Raw genomic sequence first — 20000 nt, 5'->3', positions numbered from 1 at the left:
ATAGGCTGTGCGCATCCCCCTTCCTCTCTCGGTGTTATTAGCGGAGAGAGAAGAAGGGGATGCTAAATCCCTATTCTGGCGTTAATTACGCGCGTATTTTTTTTTCCTGTCAAGGTTTTTGAAAATTTTTTTTTTTATTTCGGTGGGTTCCAGAGCGTTATTATAACCGCTTCCCCGATATTTTTCTGACCTCCAGATGCTAATCTAGCTGATGACGTCATTACAGCGGCTACTTAGGTAAACAGAATCAGGTTTCATAATTTCAGAAGGATTATCTTTTTGTTTTGTTAGGAATAAATATTTATATTTTCCGAAAGGATTATTGATGTTTTACGTGCTTGATGCAGTTTGTTATTATTCGGTGTGGAATACTGGGAATTCAATTATTCCCTCTTTTATGAATGGAATAGGTTGAGGTCTTGGAATTTTGCCGGCGCGCGAGCGCGTGCAATTATATATTTAGCGTGAAAGACGTAGTGATTTGATCTTTTGTTGTTTGTTTTCTACTCCATATCTAATTATTCTTGAAACTGCAGTTCCATATAATTCATATATATATATATATATATATATATATATATATATATATATATATATATATATATATATATATATATATATATATATATATAGTGTATTACTACGGTCATATATAAACAGATGCGTGTATTTACAATTTGTGTTCGTGTGCGTCCGTGTGTATATATTATGTGCCCGGCTCCAAAAAGAATTAACTTGCCTTCCATTTCTGGTTTAAGGGAAAAAGCCAATTCCCCCCGAATATCCCATGATCGTAAGATGATCGATTCAAGGGAAGATTACGTCCTAGCAGACGAGACTCGGTCGAGACAGATAGCCACAAGGAGTTTAGTTTTATCTGTTTTGAACTTTATCTTCGTGGACGTCAGATTATGTGGCGTGTGTGTGTCTGTGTTTGTGTGCATGCGCGCGCGCGCGCGCTCAGACGCATCCTGAAACGTGTAAGAGGCGGAAGAGTAGATATATTCTTATGGGTACTCGTATGTGTTTGTGTGTGTGTGTGTGTATGTGTGTGTTTGTGCTACTAGGGTGGAGCCCTGTCCGTACCTGTTAGTTGTTCACAGTAGAGGTTAGGGGACTTCGTGTGTGTCTCTTTAATACTCTCTCTCTCTCTCTCTCTCTCTCTCTCTCTCTCTCTCTCTCTCTCTCTCTCTCTCTCTCTCTCTCTCTCCTTTCCGTGTATGTTTAGTATGTGGGTACGGCAATGTACGTGTCGCACCTGGTGGTCGTAGCGTCTTGATTGGATGAATATAATCCAGCGTTACGAGAGAGAGAGAGAGAGAGAGAGAGAGAGAGAGAGAGAGAGAGAGAGTAAAACGAAGAAAAACCCTCAAGTATACAAGGGTATCTTCCATCTTATTTTTTTTTCTTCACTTCTCTTGTGTTCCCCAGCCGTTATCTTTTCTTTATTCGTTAATATTCCTTTACTAGTTTCATTATTCTTTATTTTTCATTTTTGTTGCGATCTTGATTATTCTTTATTTTTCACGTTTTTCTCTCAGTCTTGATTATTCTTTATTTTGCATTTTTATTTCAACATTGGTTATTCTTGTCTTTTCATTTTTCTCTCAATATTGATTATTCTTTATATTTCATTTTTCTCTCAGTCTTGATTATTCTTTATTTTTCATTATTATTTCATTATTGATTATTCTTTATTTTTCATTTTTCTCTCAGTCTTGCTTATTACTTTATCTTTCATTTTTATTTCGACATTGATTACTCTTTATTTTTCATTTTTCTCTCAATCTTGATTATTCTTTATTTTTCATTTTTATTTCAAGATTGATTATTCTTTATTTTTCATTTTTCTCTCAATCTTTTTCTCTCCATCAGTACCCTTCTGCCTTTCTCTTATCTCTGTAAACTCCACTCTTATTCCTTTTTCACTATTCTCTCATTCTCTTTCCCCCTCCTTTATTTATTTGTACCATTCCTCCGTCTTAGGCTTAATCCATAACCGAGGAATATATTACATAGTGAATAATCAGAGAACACAGAAGCAATTAGATAAAAAAGAATGATAAATCGGATTATATTGCAGGCGGTCATAAAGATAACTGATGGCTGTCAACCTTTCTCTCTCTCTCTCTCTCTCTCTCTCTCTCTCTCTCTCTCTCTCTCTCTCTCTCTCTCTCTCTCTCTCTCTCATTTTGATTCCTTTGTTATATAATAAATGAAGCAGACAGTTAAATATTTATTTTTAAAGATAATCATTAACTTACCTTAGTGGATACTTTTTGGAAATCTGGTCGAGATAGTGAATACTTTTTGGAAATCTGGTCAGGATAGTGATACTTTTGGAAATCTGGTCGAATAGTGAATACTTTTTGGAAATCTGGTCGAGATAGTGAATACTTTTGGAAATCTGGTCCGAGATAGGCGTGGTTAAGCAACAAGGACATTTGAGAGAGAGAGAGAGAGAGAGAGAGAGAGAGAGAGAGAGAGAGAGAGAGAGAGAGAGAGGTAGTAGTGGCCTAATTATCAAAACGTCAGTTTTTGGGCCATCTCGGCTCTATATCATTGCGAAAAGAGGCCACTACGCTCGTGATGAAGATTGTATTACAAATTTCGTCCCAGCATTTATCAATCATATATCACAAATAACTGCTGTTTTTAAACTTAGATAATTAAGAGATATCTCATTTTCTCCTGTTATTTTATTGAACTTCTGTAGTATTAATAATAATAATAATAATAATAATAATAATAATAATAATAATAATAATAATAATAATGAAAACGCATTTTTGTTTTATTTAATGCAATACATTACTACCCAAATACAATTCTTGTATTTTGATAATTTGCTTTAATTTTTTCCTATTTATTTATTATTTTCTTAATTGATTTTTTCTTTTTTAATAAGTGATCTCATCTTTCTGTATTTCCCATTACCTTCTGTTAATTCTTTCTGACGAACACCACATTGTTTTTGAAGCTTGGATTTCAAGCCAGTGGCGTGAGCTCGTTCCATATGAATAGGGTTCATCTTCTGAATAATAATAATAATAATAATAATAATAATAATAATAATAATAATAATAATAAAATATATTACCGAAAATTGTCATCGAATTTAATGTTAATACTAACGCCAATGTGAGCGACCGAAGAATTATATATATCGTAGATCTCTCCGAAACTCATTATCAGCCAAATGCCTTAAACGAACTGAGATAAATCAATATCGGTAGATACGCACGAGTGCTTCTCTGTTTACCAGGTTTTGCACACCGTTTCTCCTCGCCCGTTTATAATCTTTAATGCGTGGCCCCCTTTTCTCAATGTAATCTTTTTGTTTACCAAAACATTCCTGTATGCACAGTTTTACCTGCCGACTCTGCTTCGTGTGCTAATGCGTATTGGCTGACGTTTTAGCTCTCTCTCTCTCTCTCTCTCTCTCTCTCTCTCTCTCTCTCTCTCTCTCTCTCTCTCTCTCAATGAATATATATATACAGTATATATATAACTATATATACATATATGTGTATGTATATATATATACCTGTATATATGTCTGTATGGTGTGTATAAATAAATATATATATATATATATATATATATATATACATTTAGGTATGTATGTATGTATAACATATATATGTATAGATATAAATAGATATATATATATAAAATATATACATACATACATACATACATATACATAATATAATTGTGGTATTACATTATGTGAAAACTTTGGAACAATGATTTTCATGATGATGATGATGATGATGATGATGATGATGATTCCACGCTTTGACTTTTGCATCACGAAAACACACCTGCATTAAAGGTGCTCATCCCCGGCGGTTCCTTCCTCTCTCTCTCTCTCTCTCTCTCTCTCTCTCTCTCTCTCTCTCTCTCTCTCTCTCTCTCTCTCTCTCTGATAGCTAATAGGTTTGTTATCTTCAAGCCTTCTTAGCTCCCAAGTACCCTCGCTTCGACACCCTAAACTAACCCGTGACCTTAAACCTCACTTGAAGTCATCTCTTCCCTTTACAGCCTCCCCTAATATTTATCCGAACTCTCTCTCTCTCTCTCTCTCTCTCTCTCTCTCTCTCTCTCTCTCTCTCTCTCTCTCTCTCTCTGGCTGTCTGTCTGTTGTGCCAAGCCCTCCTCTATGGCATCAGCAGAGCTCCACCCACTTATTGCCCGATTGGTTAAGAGTCTTACCTAGGCTGCAGTCTTAATCCTTCATATGCTTGGATATTTATGCCGCCACGTCTGTTCTTTTCTTTCTTGTTCGAAGTTTCTCTGAAGTTTTCGGATGTTCTTGGTAGATTGGGGAAAGGGAGGGGTGGGAGGTAGTGGGGAGATGGGGTGGTCAATGAATTTTTAGCGCTCGAAAGAGGGGGACCTAGAATCAAAGACCAGTTGTATGTGGTGAGAGGTCTTGACACTATCTGTATGTATGTATGCTTATATGTGTGTATATTTGTATGTGATTATGTATGTATGTATGTGTATATATAAAATATATATACATAGTAGATATATATAAATATATATATATATGTATATATATACATATATATAATGTATATATATATATATATATATATATATACATATATATATATATATATATATATATATATATATATATATATATATATATATATATATATATATATATATATATATATATATATAAAATATATGTATGCATGCATATATGTATGTAACCACAAGCATGAATATTGTATGTATGTATGCATGTATTCAAATACATCAACATTATAAAAACTGCTGTCATTGGGAGCCCCGGCAATTCAAGTCAGAGATACTCATCCACACGAATTTCAGGAAGTAGTGAGTTTGACCCGTGGTAGTGAACTGGACCTACCTACCTTTAATGTTACGCCCTCCTTTTTTTTTTTTTACCTCTTTTGTTAAACGATTTGAAAACTAGGAAAAGCCTTCGTCTCTCTCTCTCTCTCTCTCTCTGTGGTGTGTTGGTGTTTGTCGATTTCATAGGTAGAGGATAATCAGTTTTCCATGCCGAGAAATACTCGAGATTTCTAGCCGTTGTAGAATAGGTTTCTCGAGTTTTAAGTTCAGATTTAATGTTATTTCAAATGTTTAGTGTCATTTAAAAAGTTTGCTATTTAATATGTTAAGGAAGAGACTTGTCACATATGGCGTATCTGATAGTTACCTCATGCTAGTTTTGATGTGTCCGGAACTTATCTCTAAACCGTCATGAAAACAAATAAGCGGAACCAAGAGAGAGAGAGAGAGAGAGAGTTAGTTTTAATGGGAGAGAGAGAGGGGGTAGGGGCGGTGAGAATTTCTATGTGTGATCCTTCACCCACGACCCAACTTCTCTGAACTGGTTCTGGCACCAGGTATACCTCCCCCACCTCTTACCCCTCCCCTCTTAACCCCCCCTAGTTCCCACCTCCCACCTCCATTTACCTATTGCCTCTCCATCTCACTTAACCTGCTCATCTCCTTTACCTTTCCACCCCATCTCCTTCTCTCTCTCTCTCTCTCTCTCTCTCTCTCTCTCCTCCTCCTCCTCCTCCGCCTCCTCGTCGTCGTCGAAGGGTTCTTGTATCCCCTGGTCTCCTATTTCGTTACTATCAGTGCAGCAATCCGATCTTCGTATTTTGTCGGCAGTGCCTACGACGAACGCATGCGATTTAATTGATCCCTCGATTTTCCGTATTTTTTATTTTCTTATCTTCTTCGGCGTTTTATTTCTGTCCTTGGATGTGTTATTCCGCAGTGAAGACTGAAAAGAACCTTATAATACGAACGTAGAAGGAGAAAATGAAAGGGGAGGAAGAGGAGGAGGATGAGGAGGAGGAGATGGAGGAAAAATGAGGAGGTGGAAGAGGAGGAAGGTTGGGTCGATCTTCTCTAGGTTTGCGCATGCGCTCGGCGCCTCCTCCACCTTGTTGCTCAATGATGGCCTTGACGCTCCCCCTTCGTCCCCCCTACCCCTCCTTCCCCCTTCTCTCTCTCTCTCTCTCTCTCTCTCTCTCTCTCTCTCTCTCTCAACCTCCTTTATATATTTATTTGTATTTCATGCTCTGCCTCAGTTTTTAATGGTGCTGACGTTTTGTAATTGCCGGGTGCTACATGTGTGTGTGGGTGTGTGTGTGTGTGTGTGTGTGTGTGTGTGTGTGTGCATGTTTTCGGAGACTGTCTGTCCACCTTCCGGTTGAGAAATGGCGGGTCCTGTGATTTGCTCCACGAACGCCTTTCGAACAAGTACTTCCTGACTGCCGTCCATGAACCCGCATGTTTGTTTGTTTAGCGGGCTCGTTCGCTACGCCGATTAGTTCTCGCCGTAACTTAAAGTGAAAATGCATTCGGTTTTCCATCATTTCAAGCTTTAACCTTTTTTTGTTTAGATTCATCATAAAGAATTCAGTGGTTGAATTCGCGTTGCGTGCACGCTTTCACTCGCGTGTGTGAGCTTACCCCTCCTTCGGCAGCAAATAACAGTTCCTAGAGGAATTCGGCTGACGGCGTGAGTCATGCTCTCCGTCTGATGTTGGTTGCTTTTGTTTTTCGGGTCTTTTCGATCGAGCCACGGAAGACGACCGCGGTTCAGTTCTGCCTTTATAATTGCCTAAGTTCTACAACTATTATTTTATCATATTTCTTTTGAAATGGGTGTCCTGTATGGTGTCATATTTATACATATACGTGTTTGGGCTACTCTTGTCGATGTTAAGTTTGAAATATGCATAAATGGTATCGTGGATATATTCATAGGTAAGTATTACGAAAGATAGCGGTCACAAATAATTAATGTGCGTCTTTTCCGTCAATCCTTTCATGGTAAGTTTAGATTTCTCTCAATTGGTTGACGAAAATAAACAATCGTTTCCGCTGATCGATGCCACTGTTTGTAGTAATGCTCTTACTACTATTATTAGTAATTATTATTATTTGTTTGTCAATTGAACTTTGTAATTTATTAATAATGTTATTTTTAATATCTTCGGCGTCAGCGACCCTGTTATAGTTGACGCCTTATAACTTAGAGTCAATCGGTTAATCAATTGTTATCATAATATTTGCCAGTGATCTGGTGGTCTGGGGGTAAGGGGTTGGAATGGGGGTGGGGGAGCGGGGAAAGGTTTCGAATTGACTAACCCGTGAGCTCTCTCTCTCTCTCTCTCTCTCTCTCTCTCCATCCGGAGTCAGTGAACGCTATGTCGTCGAAGGTCCACCTCTCAAGGTCGTTCCTTCTGGGAGTAGAGGGGAGTGAGGAAAGGTGGGGGTAGGAGGTGAGGGGAATAGAGAGAGAGAGAGAGAAAAAGAGAGGAAAGGAAGGCTAGGCTCTCCCCTCTTCCTCCTCCTCCCTCCCTCCCTCCATTCTTCCTCCTCCTCCTCCTCCTCCTTGCTCAAGCTTGAGGAAATGAGAGATGTGTGTGAGGAGACACCAGTTCCCATTCATGGAAGAGTCGATGTGCACATGTGTCACACACTTTTTTTTTCCCTGAGACGCTGATCAATGAATGCTGGAATTCCCTCCGACGTATTAAGAGGCATTATTGGTATAGTTTTTCGTCTTCCTATCTTTCGTTTATTAACCTTAATAACGTTCGCTTGTTAAAGCCGATACCTTGAACAGTAATAATGTCGTGGTTACGTCGTCTTTCCCAGCCCTGTAGGAAGCAATCTCGTTTATCAGGTATATCAGGTAGCTCTCCGATTGTGACAAGATTATACAAGGAAATGACAAATTGCCGTATGACCGCTAAATGCTCTCTCTCTCTCTCTCTCTCTCTCTCTCTCTCTCTCTCTCTCTCTCTCTCTCTCTCTCTCTCTCTCTCATATATATCCCCTGATGTTCACTCTGTCAAGCTTATGTAACCCAAATGTGCCTGATCCAGCATTGTACCTTTGTGTGTGTGTTTTTTTTTTCACAGTAACAATCCTTAAAACAAACCTGCCCTTGCTACTTTTATCAGGGAGAGAAAGCGAATCGTACCTGTTTTTTTTTTTTTTTCTCTCTCTTTTACTTTTTTTTTTTTGGTCAGGGGATGGGAAATTTCCCCAGATTTGACCTTTTGTGAAGACAACAGTTGCCTTTGAACCTTCAGGGGTTCTGGGAGGGGTTGCAGGGAGGGGGGGGGTTGGATCTGGGGATGAGGGGACTTAAGGGTGTGAGTGATAAATGAGCAGAGGACTAACTAGAGGGGAATCATAATGCTGTCCGAAAAAAAAATAAATAAAAAAAAAAAGAGGAGTTCATGCGAGGTTTAGAATTTCGTACACCTCTCTCGCTTTGTTTATTTGTGTGTATTTGTTTTTACTACTGAATGTGTTACAAAGAGCGGGTGTGTAAATTTACAACAGAAAAAATGTTCTCACAATGTTTCCCACCTCCCCTTTTCTGTGTGACAAAGATCTGCCCAAAGTGTGTAGACCCTTTTGTTTTTTTTTTTTTTTTTTTTAGTTTGTCAATTCATTTAGATTTAGCTGGTTATTGTATTTTTGTGAAAAATTATACTATTTTCATTTTTTACTCATTGTAGATTCCTGTGTCCTATTTTGGTTTTCATTATTCAAAGATAGTATTAGATCAGCTGTTGTGTCGTTTTTTATTTGTGAAGGAGCTTTTCGTCAATATTTAACATATTTGGTTGAATATAGTTATTACAGCGGCTACTGTACTACGGTTTTTGAGGTTACAAAGGTTACAAAGTATCAGATACTCAGCTGGCCCGAGATTTTATGCAGTAAGGCTTTCCTTTTCATCCTAATACCAGAGTTGTCGTATGTCATGCCTTTGAAATGAAATCTTTGTTATCTTGCAGGTTTATGCATTCTCTCTCTCTCTCTCTCTCTCTCTCTCTCTCTATATATATATATATATATATATATATATATATATATATATATATATATATATATATATATATATATATATATACATGTATATATAAAACACAACACACACACATATATATATAAACACACACATATATATATATATAAACACATACATATACTGTATATAATGTATATGTGTGTATTTATATATGTGTACAAATACATATACATACATAATACATAGATACATTTATACATACAGTAAAATCTTTCCCCTAAAGTGGTCTGGCTTTGGAGGTAAACGAAAAAAGGGTTACTGTCTCATCCATCCTGCCACTGCTGAACCCAAGATGAACCACCTGTACTAAAATCTCACATCCCATAGCAACCTTCTCTGCAGTCCTGTAATCTCAGTTTTTATAAGTGAAGTTTTCCGGAAAATTTCTGGCTTGCAATTTTTGTATATGAATGTGTGTTTACGGTAGATTTTTAGTTTTCTGTAAAAGAAAACTATTGTGCTGGCTTTGTCTGTCCGTCCTCTCCCAGATCTTAAAAACTACTTAGGCTAGAGGGCTGCAAATTGGTATGTTGATTATCTACCCTCCAGTCATCAAACATACCAAATTACAGTCCATTTTATTAAAAAAAAAAAGGTCACGGCAAAAAAAAATTTAGTATCAGCAAAACTATGATGACAAAAATTACCACATTTTATTAAAAAAAAAAAAGATTCACGCAAAACAAAAAAAAATAAAAAAAAATAGGTATTTGCTTTTAGCAAAAATGTCATAATAAGAATTGAGGTTATTTTGCTTGCCATTCGCATCGGGAATAGGTGGAATAGTTTTATTATAAAAATTAAATTTCTCGAATTGTAAAAATCCCTCGATTTTCACATCTTGAAATATCGAAGAGGCGTCATCTGCTCTCTATAATTTTATAACGATCTCCTCCAAGTGTGTCTTCGTTCCAAGTGAACGTCTTCGACGGAAAGAAACATTCCCCGAGATGACGGAAATGACGTCATTTGAATTTTTAAAAGCCCGGGCTGAATGGAACACCGTATCAGCCAGGGGCCACAACCCCTCCCCCATTCCCAGGTCCTGCCCAGACCCCCCAACTAGAAGGACTTTTTCATTATACGATTTCCCGTGAAGATTCCGAAGGCCACGATGGTGATGATGATGGCGTCTTTTGGCGAAGTTGATGACACAACTCCGGAGTGCGAGATTGATTGATTGATTGATTAATGGCGCTCTGGCGTCCTGAAAAACATATACGGATCATGGCAACTATGATGACTTGAACGTAAGTGGCGATGGCTCCGATGGAGATTTTGATGAGTGTTATAATGAAACGGCTTCGGAGAAGAATAATAAAATGGAGTTGACCTCGACGGAGAAAACTTATTCTGATGATGGATGATGATGATGATGATGATAATGCTGACGATGATGACGACGTCTTCCATCAACGTAATTGTCAACGTGACGAGGTTCATTCTTCTTCCGTTGTCAGTTCCGGCACAACGTTATATTGGTGTAATGGAAAAGAAGCGAGAGAGAGAGAGAGAGAGAGAGAGAGAGAGAGAGAGAGAGAGAGAGAGAGAGAGAGAGAGAGAGAAACCCTTTTGGTTAGAGAGACAGACAGACTAGGCCCCTTTTGGTTAGAGAGAGAGAGAGAGAGAGACCCCCTTTCGGAGAGAGAGAGAGAGAGAGAGAGAGAGAGAGAGAGAGAGAGAGAGAGAGAGAGAGATCCCCCCACAACCTAACAGAGGTTAGAGGGTACAGCATATTGAAGGTCCGCTTGAAACATGTCTTGGTATATACGAAGGGCAGTTTTGCCCAGGGGGGAGGGACGAGGGCAGAGGGTGGGTAGTGGGCGTTGCAATATAGTTGTTTGAGCTTGATTATGGGAAACCCTGATTAATGACCCCGCCTCACGAGACGTTAGGTCCCGTGGGAAATGAGAGAACAACATGATTGGTGACGTCAGTTGGTGCACTGAATTTATTTTGCATTCTGAAATGGCGTTTTCACATAGCCTAAGATTATGTATATATATATATATATATATATATATATATATATATATATATATATATATATATATATATATATATATATGCAGTAATGATTAAGTAGCAAGATGGGGAACATTCTTTAATCTACTGGTAAAACTACCTCAGTCTCCAGCAGCAAATAATAATAATAATAATAATAATAATAATAATAATCGTTGTTTCAAAGTCATTCATTTTATGGTTTTCTCTATTTTTAGTTTATGGCCTCATCGGCAAGTGGATTTTGTAATAAAATTCTCAAAGGCAAGAAGATGTACTCCTTCCAAACAGTGATAAAATAAGAACTTGAATTGGTTCCTAGTAGCAGAATTGTCATTGCTGAAATCCCGTATCGATTATCGCAAATATCATTATCGCTGCTACTTCAGTCACGACTGTATTTTTACTGTTATCGCAAACCTGACCTCCTAATAATACTTCGCCCATCCGCAGTTCTGCAGGCGACGAAAAATACGTCGACGAACGACCTGGCGGAGGAGTGACCGTCCTTCCCGTAGAAGTATGAACTATCGACCTGTGGGCTATTTGTTATGATTCGCACGAACTCACGGAAACGAACTTCTCGTTAACCGTGGATTTGGAGATGGTTGGGGGAGGGGGGAGAAAAGAGGGTTGGGGGGGGTGGTGTTTGGCTAAGTAGCCTAGCTGATTTGCATTATTTCAGCAAGGGAGGTCTTGATTCATTTTTAATTCCCTTTTGCCGTGTTTTTTTTCCTCTATATTTGTCGCGTGTGATATTTCGGTATCTCAGGAAGTTGTGGGGAGTGTGTGTGTGTGTGCGTGTGTGTGTTTGCGTTTGCGTTTGTGTAAGTGGTACGTAGTGGGTTGGTTGTTACCATTGTTTCTGTGGTTTCAAATTGTTTATTCATAATATATACATACATACATACATACATACATACATTATGTATACATACATACATACATACATACATACATACATACATACATACATACATACATACATACATACATACATACATAAAACACCTGGTCGCAAGAATAGAATACCTGTGAAGACATTTAGACAGTGTTACATTTTATGCTATGTGTCTGAAGAATATTAAGTACTGTAAATGATTCAGAATCGGTTGAAGCCACCTTTCTTTTACCAGTCAAATGTATCTTGAAAACTGTATTATTGGTTTCGTGTCATTCATAACAATTTGACGCTGTACACGATTTATATCTTTGAGCCATTGTAGTTATACGCAAACAAAGTATTCCTCAACAAGTGTGTATGCTATTAAAGGCAGCTTTTATTATGGAGGTGTTATGATTTTTAAATTATTTCAGTTTATAGATGGAGTAACCGTAAGGTTTTTGTTGCAATAATTTTAGAAAACTATCCATTTCTCTCTCTCTCTCTCTCTCTCTCTCTCTCTCTCTCTCTCTCTCTCTCTCTCTCTCTCTCTCTCTCTCTCTCTCTCTCTCTCTCATCCGTCGTGTGAGAGCGCTGCATTCTTCGAATTCTTTTGGGGGAAAAGGTTGAAGAGAGCCGACTGCGCACAAAATAGAAACCGCCTGAATAATGGAGAAAAACGCGCACTAAAGAGACAGTGTAAAGGTTAAACACAAAGAATTTCATGAATAAATCGCGAGGACAGAATACAGTCGGTTTGTAATAGTACGCCATGACAGAAGTCGCACACAGAGAGAGAGAGAGAGATTTGTGGGCGGGGCCAAGTGCCTCCTGTGTTTACAACACGTTTGCTTTCGGCGCAAGAATTCAACGTTGCGATAGGTTTATGTCACACGGCGCCTGCGCACAGGCACGTGGCTTTCCAAACCCACACGCACCCTCCCCCCCCCCCTCTTTCTTTCTGGGGATGATTGGGTCTCTCTCTCTCTCTCTCTCTCTCTCTCTCTCTCTCTCTCTCTCTCTCTCTCTTTAATGAGCCTGTTGAATATGAAGGCAAGGAATTACGAAGTTAGGATTGCTTAGTGCATTAATAGAGAGAGAGAGAGAGAGTGTGTGTGTATGTGTAATGTGGGAGCACTGTAATACGATAGAATTTCGGTTAGACGAGACAGTAATATACGATAAAAAAAAGTGTTCGTATCTTTACTTATATATTACGTATTATCAGTCATCACCCAATATTATACCATAAAATAACACCCAGAATTATACCATCACATATCCATTATTATAGCATTGCCTATCACTCAATATTGTACCATTACATATCACCCAGCTCGGAATGTGAACAATACGTGATTGTTCTTCGTATCATTGTTATTAATAACATCAGTCAAAATGCTGTTGTCTGAGTGTATTGGACCTCAGGCTTTTATCGTAATTCCCTCTGTAGTCATTGTTTTTAGTTCGGATTTCGTTCAGTTATGACGTGAGAAAGCTTTTGATAAACAAATCAGTCTTCATCCATTCACAGAAAACCGTCTTACGTCATTCAGTTAAACTTGGTTTTGTTTAATCTAATGACCGTTACCAGCCCGGGCTCGAGGTAAGCAAGAACAAGTAAAAAATGTGCCGAATTTTCTTCGGCGCAATCGAGTTTTCTGTACATCGTATAATCAAGGCCACCGAAAATAGAGCTATCTTTCAGTGGTCTCGGTATAATGCTGTCTGAGCTTCGGCCCATGAAACTTTAACCAAGGCCCGGTGGTGGCCTATCCTATATCATTGCCAGAAGCACGATTATGGCCAACTTTAACCTTAAATAAAATAAAAACTACTGAGGCTAGAGGGTTGCAATTTGGCATGTTTGATGATTGGAGGGTGCATGGTCAACATACCAATTTGCAGCCCTCTAGCCCTAGTGGTTTTCAATATCTGAGGGATGACAGAAAAAGTGCGGACGGACATACACAAAGACGGCACAATAGTTTTCTTTTCAGAAAACTAAAAAGGGAAAGGAAAAGGGTGGGGTTTAAACATGAAGGAAGTGGTAGATAGGTTATGAGAAAATGGGAAAATATAAGGTTATAAGGAGGGATGGAATTCCGGAGCTTGGCAGTAGAAATAAAGCAGCCAAGTGACTGAAGTGTAATCCTTTAAAAGATTGTATTTACTTGTAATCCTTAAAAAGATTATATTTCCTTGTAAACCTTAAAAAAGATTATATTTACCTGCCATCCTTAAAAAGATTATATTTGCATGTCATCCTTAAAACGACTATTTACTTGTAATCCTTAAAAATATTATATTTACTTGTAATCCTTAGAAAGATTATATTTTCTTGTAATCCTTAAAAAGATTATATTTAGTTCTACTTCGTCTCCTTCTCCCGCTGTTCTCACTTACGATCGTGTTTTGTTTTTATTCTTTCGGTAATTTCAAGAAATTTAAAGTTTAGTGAGGATAGTTTATTTTTAATCGCTAAGGTATTTTGTGCAAAAAAGTAAACATTTTTATGGATCGTTTCCGTGTTTTTTCGTGCCATTTTAAGGTGTCGTTAATTGGATTAGCTGTTTTGAGTTATAAAATGGTCTGCATTGAAATCAGTATTGATAGCCTGTCTTCCTGTGCCTAATGAACAAATTTCCAGCTAGTAATTATGAATTTATCCCATCAAAATTTATAATATTAAATTAATTATAAAGATTTCGTTAACCGGATTAGCTGTTTTGAATAATAACAGGCATTAAAATCAGTATTGATAATTTGTCTACCTGTACCTACTAAGCAATCTTCCAGCTAGTAATTACGAATCCGTTTTTGCCACAGATATAGGCATTAAATTTGCTCCAGCAAAATTTATGATAATATTAAAGTAATTATAAGGATTTCGTTAACTAAATTGGCTGTTTTGAGTTATAAAATTACCTGCATTGAAATCAGTTTTGATAATCTGTCTTCCTGTACCTAACGAGCAATCTTCCAGTCAGTAATTATGAATCAATTTTTGCCACATACATAGGCATTAAATTTATCCCAGCAAAATTTATGGTAATAATAAACTAATTCTATTTTCCTTTCTCTTTTCAGACTAGTCAGTTTCGTGCAGAGCGGCCAACAGTCCTCTGAATTTGAAGAATTTGAAGATTACAAATCCGTGGTACCTCCTCCAACCCCCCTTGTCAACTGAATCACACCTGTCAACAACAAGAAACGAAGATCATTCGTAAGAGAATAAAGTTATTTCACGATAGCAGCCGCAAAGCCACGTCGTCAGAAGAAGGAAAAATAATAAAGCTGCTTTATGTCGTACATATAGAACTCTTAAAAAAGCAACATTCTTCCCCTTGAGTACCCTCAATTTTAACCCCGTCTACTCCACAACTCGCCTCTTCCTCAAGTCAGACCAGACGAAGATAAAAATACTGTATATGAGTAACTAGTGAAGAACAAGTATACCCCCTTAAACACCAATACCGCCTTTGCCACTTTCTGTGATATTCTGTGTCCTTGTGAATGAAATAGAGAAGAAGAAGAAGAAGAAGATAAAAGAAGCCTTTTTTCTTAATATATAAAAGTAAATATAATCCTCTTCCCCTCTTTGCTGTTACTCGGTGACTTATTCCTTCGGCATATAGTGTGGTCATTTACTTAAGGAAAAACAATAACAGTAAAAAAAACTACTAATTGAAGAGTAACATTTTACCTACCAAATTAAGCTATGATTAAAGACCCACACTTCACAGCTGCCTTATAGATATTTGAAAAAGTGACAACAGTAACCATTATTATTCCTAATACATAGTAATTAGCTAGTTTCCATTGCTAATCCGGAAAGACATCTCCCTGTCAGTTCCACTTTATAGTAAACATCAGTCCCTCTCACATACACATACACGCAAGGAAGATATCACCAACGCGCAGAAGACATCGCCATCTTGCTATTGCGCATTCCTAGTATCCCAGAACAATTATTACTCTCCAGTAAACCTGCGCAAATCGCCAATATGGGTCGCAAGAAGATTCAGATTTCGCGCATCACAGATGAACGCAACCGCCAGGTAAGTTTGTTTGTTTGTTTGTTTGTACGTTTTCGATTTGAGTCGATGGACATAAGCGTTTTTTTCATTTTTTCTTATTGATTATGAAGTGAAGTAGAAATATTTTTATTGCCTTTATGTGCATTGAAGGATCTTTTGAAAGTAGGGAAATATTTAGGGATCATATTTCGACTGCAATGACAATTTTGATTGAAGTGGAATGTTGCAGTGAAAGACAGTTATATAGGTTCTGTATATATATATATATATATATATATATATATATATATATATATATATATATATATATATATATATATATTATTTATTTATTTATTTATTTATATATAAGATGTAAAGAGAGACCTTTCTTTAGAGCTCTCTTTCTCTATTTAAAATCAAAACTTGATTCAGTCGAGATATGTTACCCTGTTTTTCTAGAATTGTTAACGGATCTTTCCGTCCATCTATTCGTTATTCCCTAAAAAAAATAGCAAATTCAGAGAAAAAAAATTTCACTTTTGAAACATTTAAGTCTTCAGTTTGATCTGGTTCATTTAGGATTTTTGGAAATTGATAAAAAGCACAGTCAGCAAATCTTAATTAATTTTATAGGTGTTACTGTCATTAATTTTAAGGTGCTTGAAAAAATATATTACTTCTGTTGAAAAATATATATTTCTCTCTCTCTCTCTCTCTCTCTCTCTCTCTCTCTCTCTCTCTCTCTCTCTCTCTCTCTCTCTCTCTCTCATTTTCCTGTAATTCTGCTATTTGGGTTGTTTACATAATTATGTACCGGTTTTTTTTCCAATTTGGAAGTAAACTTTGGAACATATTTTATTCTTATCGCAATTCAATTTTTTTTTATAGATAACGATAATATTCATTCACCGAATTTTATTTTCATTTAACCAGGAATTGTTTATGAACGATAATATTTATTCACCGAATTTTCTTTTCATTTAACCAGAAACTGTTAATGGTGCTTTCTGTTATTTTCTCTCTGGTTGACTTTCAAAACCAGGGAATTTTAATGAAATGCGGTTAAAGAGAGTTGTCTGCGGCACGAATTAACCTTCAGCACATTGAACTGGTCAAATCGTAATGAGATTTCAGGAAAGTTGGGAAACGAATTGCTGATTTATGGAACCTGGAAGTTCACTATCCAGTGTTAGGATAATTTCGTCAGTCATTTCATTCTTAGACTTCGGGAGTGGTTTTAGCGAGAAGCATAGCAACAAATTTTGGGAAATAGAAGAGTTAAAGAGGTCTTTGTTATTAAGATAATAGTATAGATATTGGCGATTGTAACCAGCGGTTTATATATATTTATATATATATATATATATATATATATATATATATATATATATATATATATATGTAATTCAACTATAACGCTACAAATACTTCTTAATATTGAATTTTCTTTACCTCGTGATTACTTTACACACAAAGGAAATTTCCTGTGAAGTAGTGATTACGGTGTATAAATTATATATATATATATATATATATATATATATATATATATATATATATATATATATATATACATATATATATATATATATATATATATATATATATATATATATATATATATATATATATATATATATGTTTATCTGTGTATATACAGTACATATATGGAATATTACAGATCGGTTAAATGAGAATGTTAAAAGCTAACAGGATTAAAATCCCGTTTTCATTACACGTTTTAAATCAACCTTTCGCCGCTGACAACGTCATCGCGTCGGTGACGTAATGCACAGCGTCAGCTAAATTAATCCCTCCGTGGATTGGATGCGTTATTCCGACGGATTTCTTCTTCACTTTTCCCCCTGAACTAGATTACATGTTATTACGGAATTTTCCCTTCACGTGTTCCCGTCGTCCGGGATTATGAAAAAAAAGAGAGAGAAAAAAAAGATTCAGGTAAGGTTAATGACTTGGAGAATCAACCTGTTGACTGCGCCGATATAATAGTTTGTACTTCGATACGGTAGTGCCGTCAGTGCACCTCGTGGGGTGCACTGTAGGGCATTACTTAAGGTTCTTTGCAGCGTGCCCTCGGTCCCTAGCTGCTACCCCTTTCGTTCTTTTTACTGTACCTCCTTTCATATTCTCTCTCCTCCTTCTTACTTTCCTTAACCCTCTCCTAACAATTGATTCATAGTGCAACTGCGAGGTTTTCCTCCTGTTACACCTTTCAAACCTTTTACTGTCAATTTCCGTTTCAGCGCTGAATGACCTCATAGGTCCCAGTGCTTGGCCTTTGGCCTAAATTCTATATTCAATTCAATTCAATTTCGATTACGGATGATGGTATTTAAGTCAGAAAGAGGAATTATGTCGTGGTCAGAGATAACAGTAATTCTAAGATGGAAAAGTGACAAAAAAGAAATTGACCAAAGAGAATAAATGATTTTTGACCAGCAAAATGCTAAAAAAAATTGCCAAATTAGATATTGATTTAAACCAGCAAAATATATTTCGTTAAGACAAAAACAAGTAAAAAATTCGCCGAAGCTTCTAAAGCGCAATCGAGTTTTCTGTACAGCCGTCAAAGCGTATAATCAAGGCCACCGAAATAGATCTGTCTTTCGGTGGTCTCGGTATGATGCTGTATGAGCCGCGACCCTTGAAACTTTAACCACGGCCCGGTGGTGGCCTATCCTATATCGTTGTCAGAAGCACGATTATGGCTAACTTTTGCCTTAAATAAAATAAAAACTACTGAAGCTAGAGGGCTCTAATTTGGTATATTTGATGATTGGAAGGTTGATGATTAACATTCCAATTTGCAGCCCTCTAGCCTCAACAGCTTTTAAGGTCTGAGGGCGGACAGAATAAAGTGCGGGTGGACAGACAAAGCCGGCACAATAGTTTTCTTTTACAGAAAACTAAAAAAAAAAAAAAAAAGGTAATTTCGACCTAGAGCCGTATTCCAGGGAACACTGACGTCGATCATAAGTGATATTGAAGGTCAGCTTAGATTCAGCTTGACTTGCTGTTTAAGGTCACTTTGCACCATAATCTTCCAACCTTACTGTATCAGTTTTGTATTCAAGGTCAGCTGGTCAGTGAGTGCATTAAGAAAAAAAGTACCTTGTTGATTAATGGAAATTTTCATAATATTATTTGGACGTTATAACGCAGACAGCGGAGGAAGGAAGATAAATTCGATACAATTACAAATAACACACGAACAAGTAATGAGAAAAAGGTAATGTAATGTAATGCATCGTAGCTTTGTGTTATGTCCTCTTGATTTTTAAAGAATTGTCAATAAAGCGAATGCTAAATAACGACGTTCGATCGAAGAAATTAATTAAAAAAAAATCAGCTCCATTCAAGAAAAAGATTATCTGAAGTAATTTACGCCTAATAGTGAGCTCCCCTCTCTTAGTTGTTTATCAAATGGCTGGAGGTATGACAGTAAGATGAAAATTCTTGTCCCGACCTGTAATTATGTACTTAATGACTAAATTACATGCACGTGGGCATACGTGCGCGCAGAGACACTAGAAGTGTGTGTGTGTGTGTGTGTGTGTGTGTATGTGTGTGTGTGTGTGTATATATATATATATATATATATATATATATATATATATATATATATATATATATATATACAGTATATATATAAACTGGGTTGTCATATAGAAAAATGAGCAATGACAGGTTGGCAAAAATTGTTTAATTAGAGAGAGAGAGAGAGAGAGAGAGAGAGAGAGAGAGAGAGAGAGAGAGAGAGAGAGAGAGAGATCACTGAGTTGCCTTTTCATTGGAACCATCGTCTGTAATAATTTTTTTAAACTCCATCTTATCAGAACTGGATTTTTGTAGTTAAATTTTTCATAAAAGTGAAGAAAGGTGTTATAATAATAATAACGGTCATGGAATAACTGTCATGCACGGCAAGATTCAAGCCCTCCGCTGAGCAGCAACCCATAACATGTGGTTGATTGTCCATGAGTAGAACATTGAATCCTCCTGTAGACGGATAGACACATCCGTCGTGAATAGCATTCTCGGAAACGGTCCAGAATGGATGCCGGAAGAAGAATGGCCTTCGGAACAGGTCTAGCAAAATACTTTTCACGAGAGACCGTAGTGTAAAACAGGAATGAATGATTGACTGACAACAGACAGGCAGGCAGGC

At 36.9% G+C, this 20000-nt stretch overlaps 1 protein-coding gene across 38 annotated transcripts in view; it reads left to right on the top strand.

Moving 5' to 3' along the window:
- Mef2 (myocyte enhancer factor 2) overlaps positions 1-20000 on the top strand; it is a 790604-nt gene that overhangs the window by 744220 nt on the left and 26384 nt on the right. For all 38 annotated transcript variants that reach the window (XM_067106408.1, XM_067106410.1, XM_067106409.1 and 35 more), the window contains one exon: positions 14880-15850. In XM_067106408.1, coding sequence (XP_066962509.1) covers positions 15797-15850 — 54 coding nt within the window. In that variant the 5' untranslated portion in view covers positions 14880-15796. The remainder of the gene's footprint in view (positions 1-14879; positions 15851-20000) is intronic.

This window comes from Macrobrachium rosenbergii, chromosome 7 (genome assembly GCF_040412425.1).
Source record: "Macrobrachium rosenbergii isolate ZJJX-2024 chromosome 7, ASM4041242v1, whole genome shotgun sequence".
In the NCBI taxonomy this organism is placed as follows: domain Eukaryota; kingdom Metazoa; phylum Arthropoda; class Malacostraca; order Decapoda; family Palaemonidae; genus Macrobrachium; species Macrobrachium rosenbergii.
This window is presented reverse-complemented; position numbering and strand designations above follow the sequence as displayed.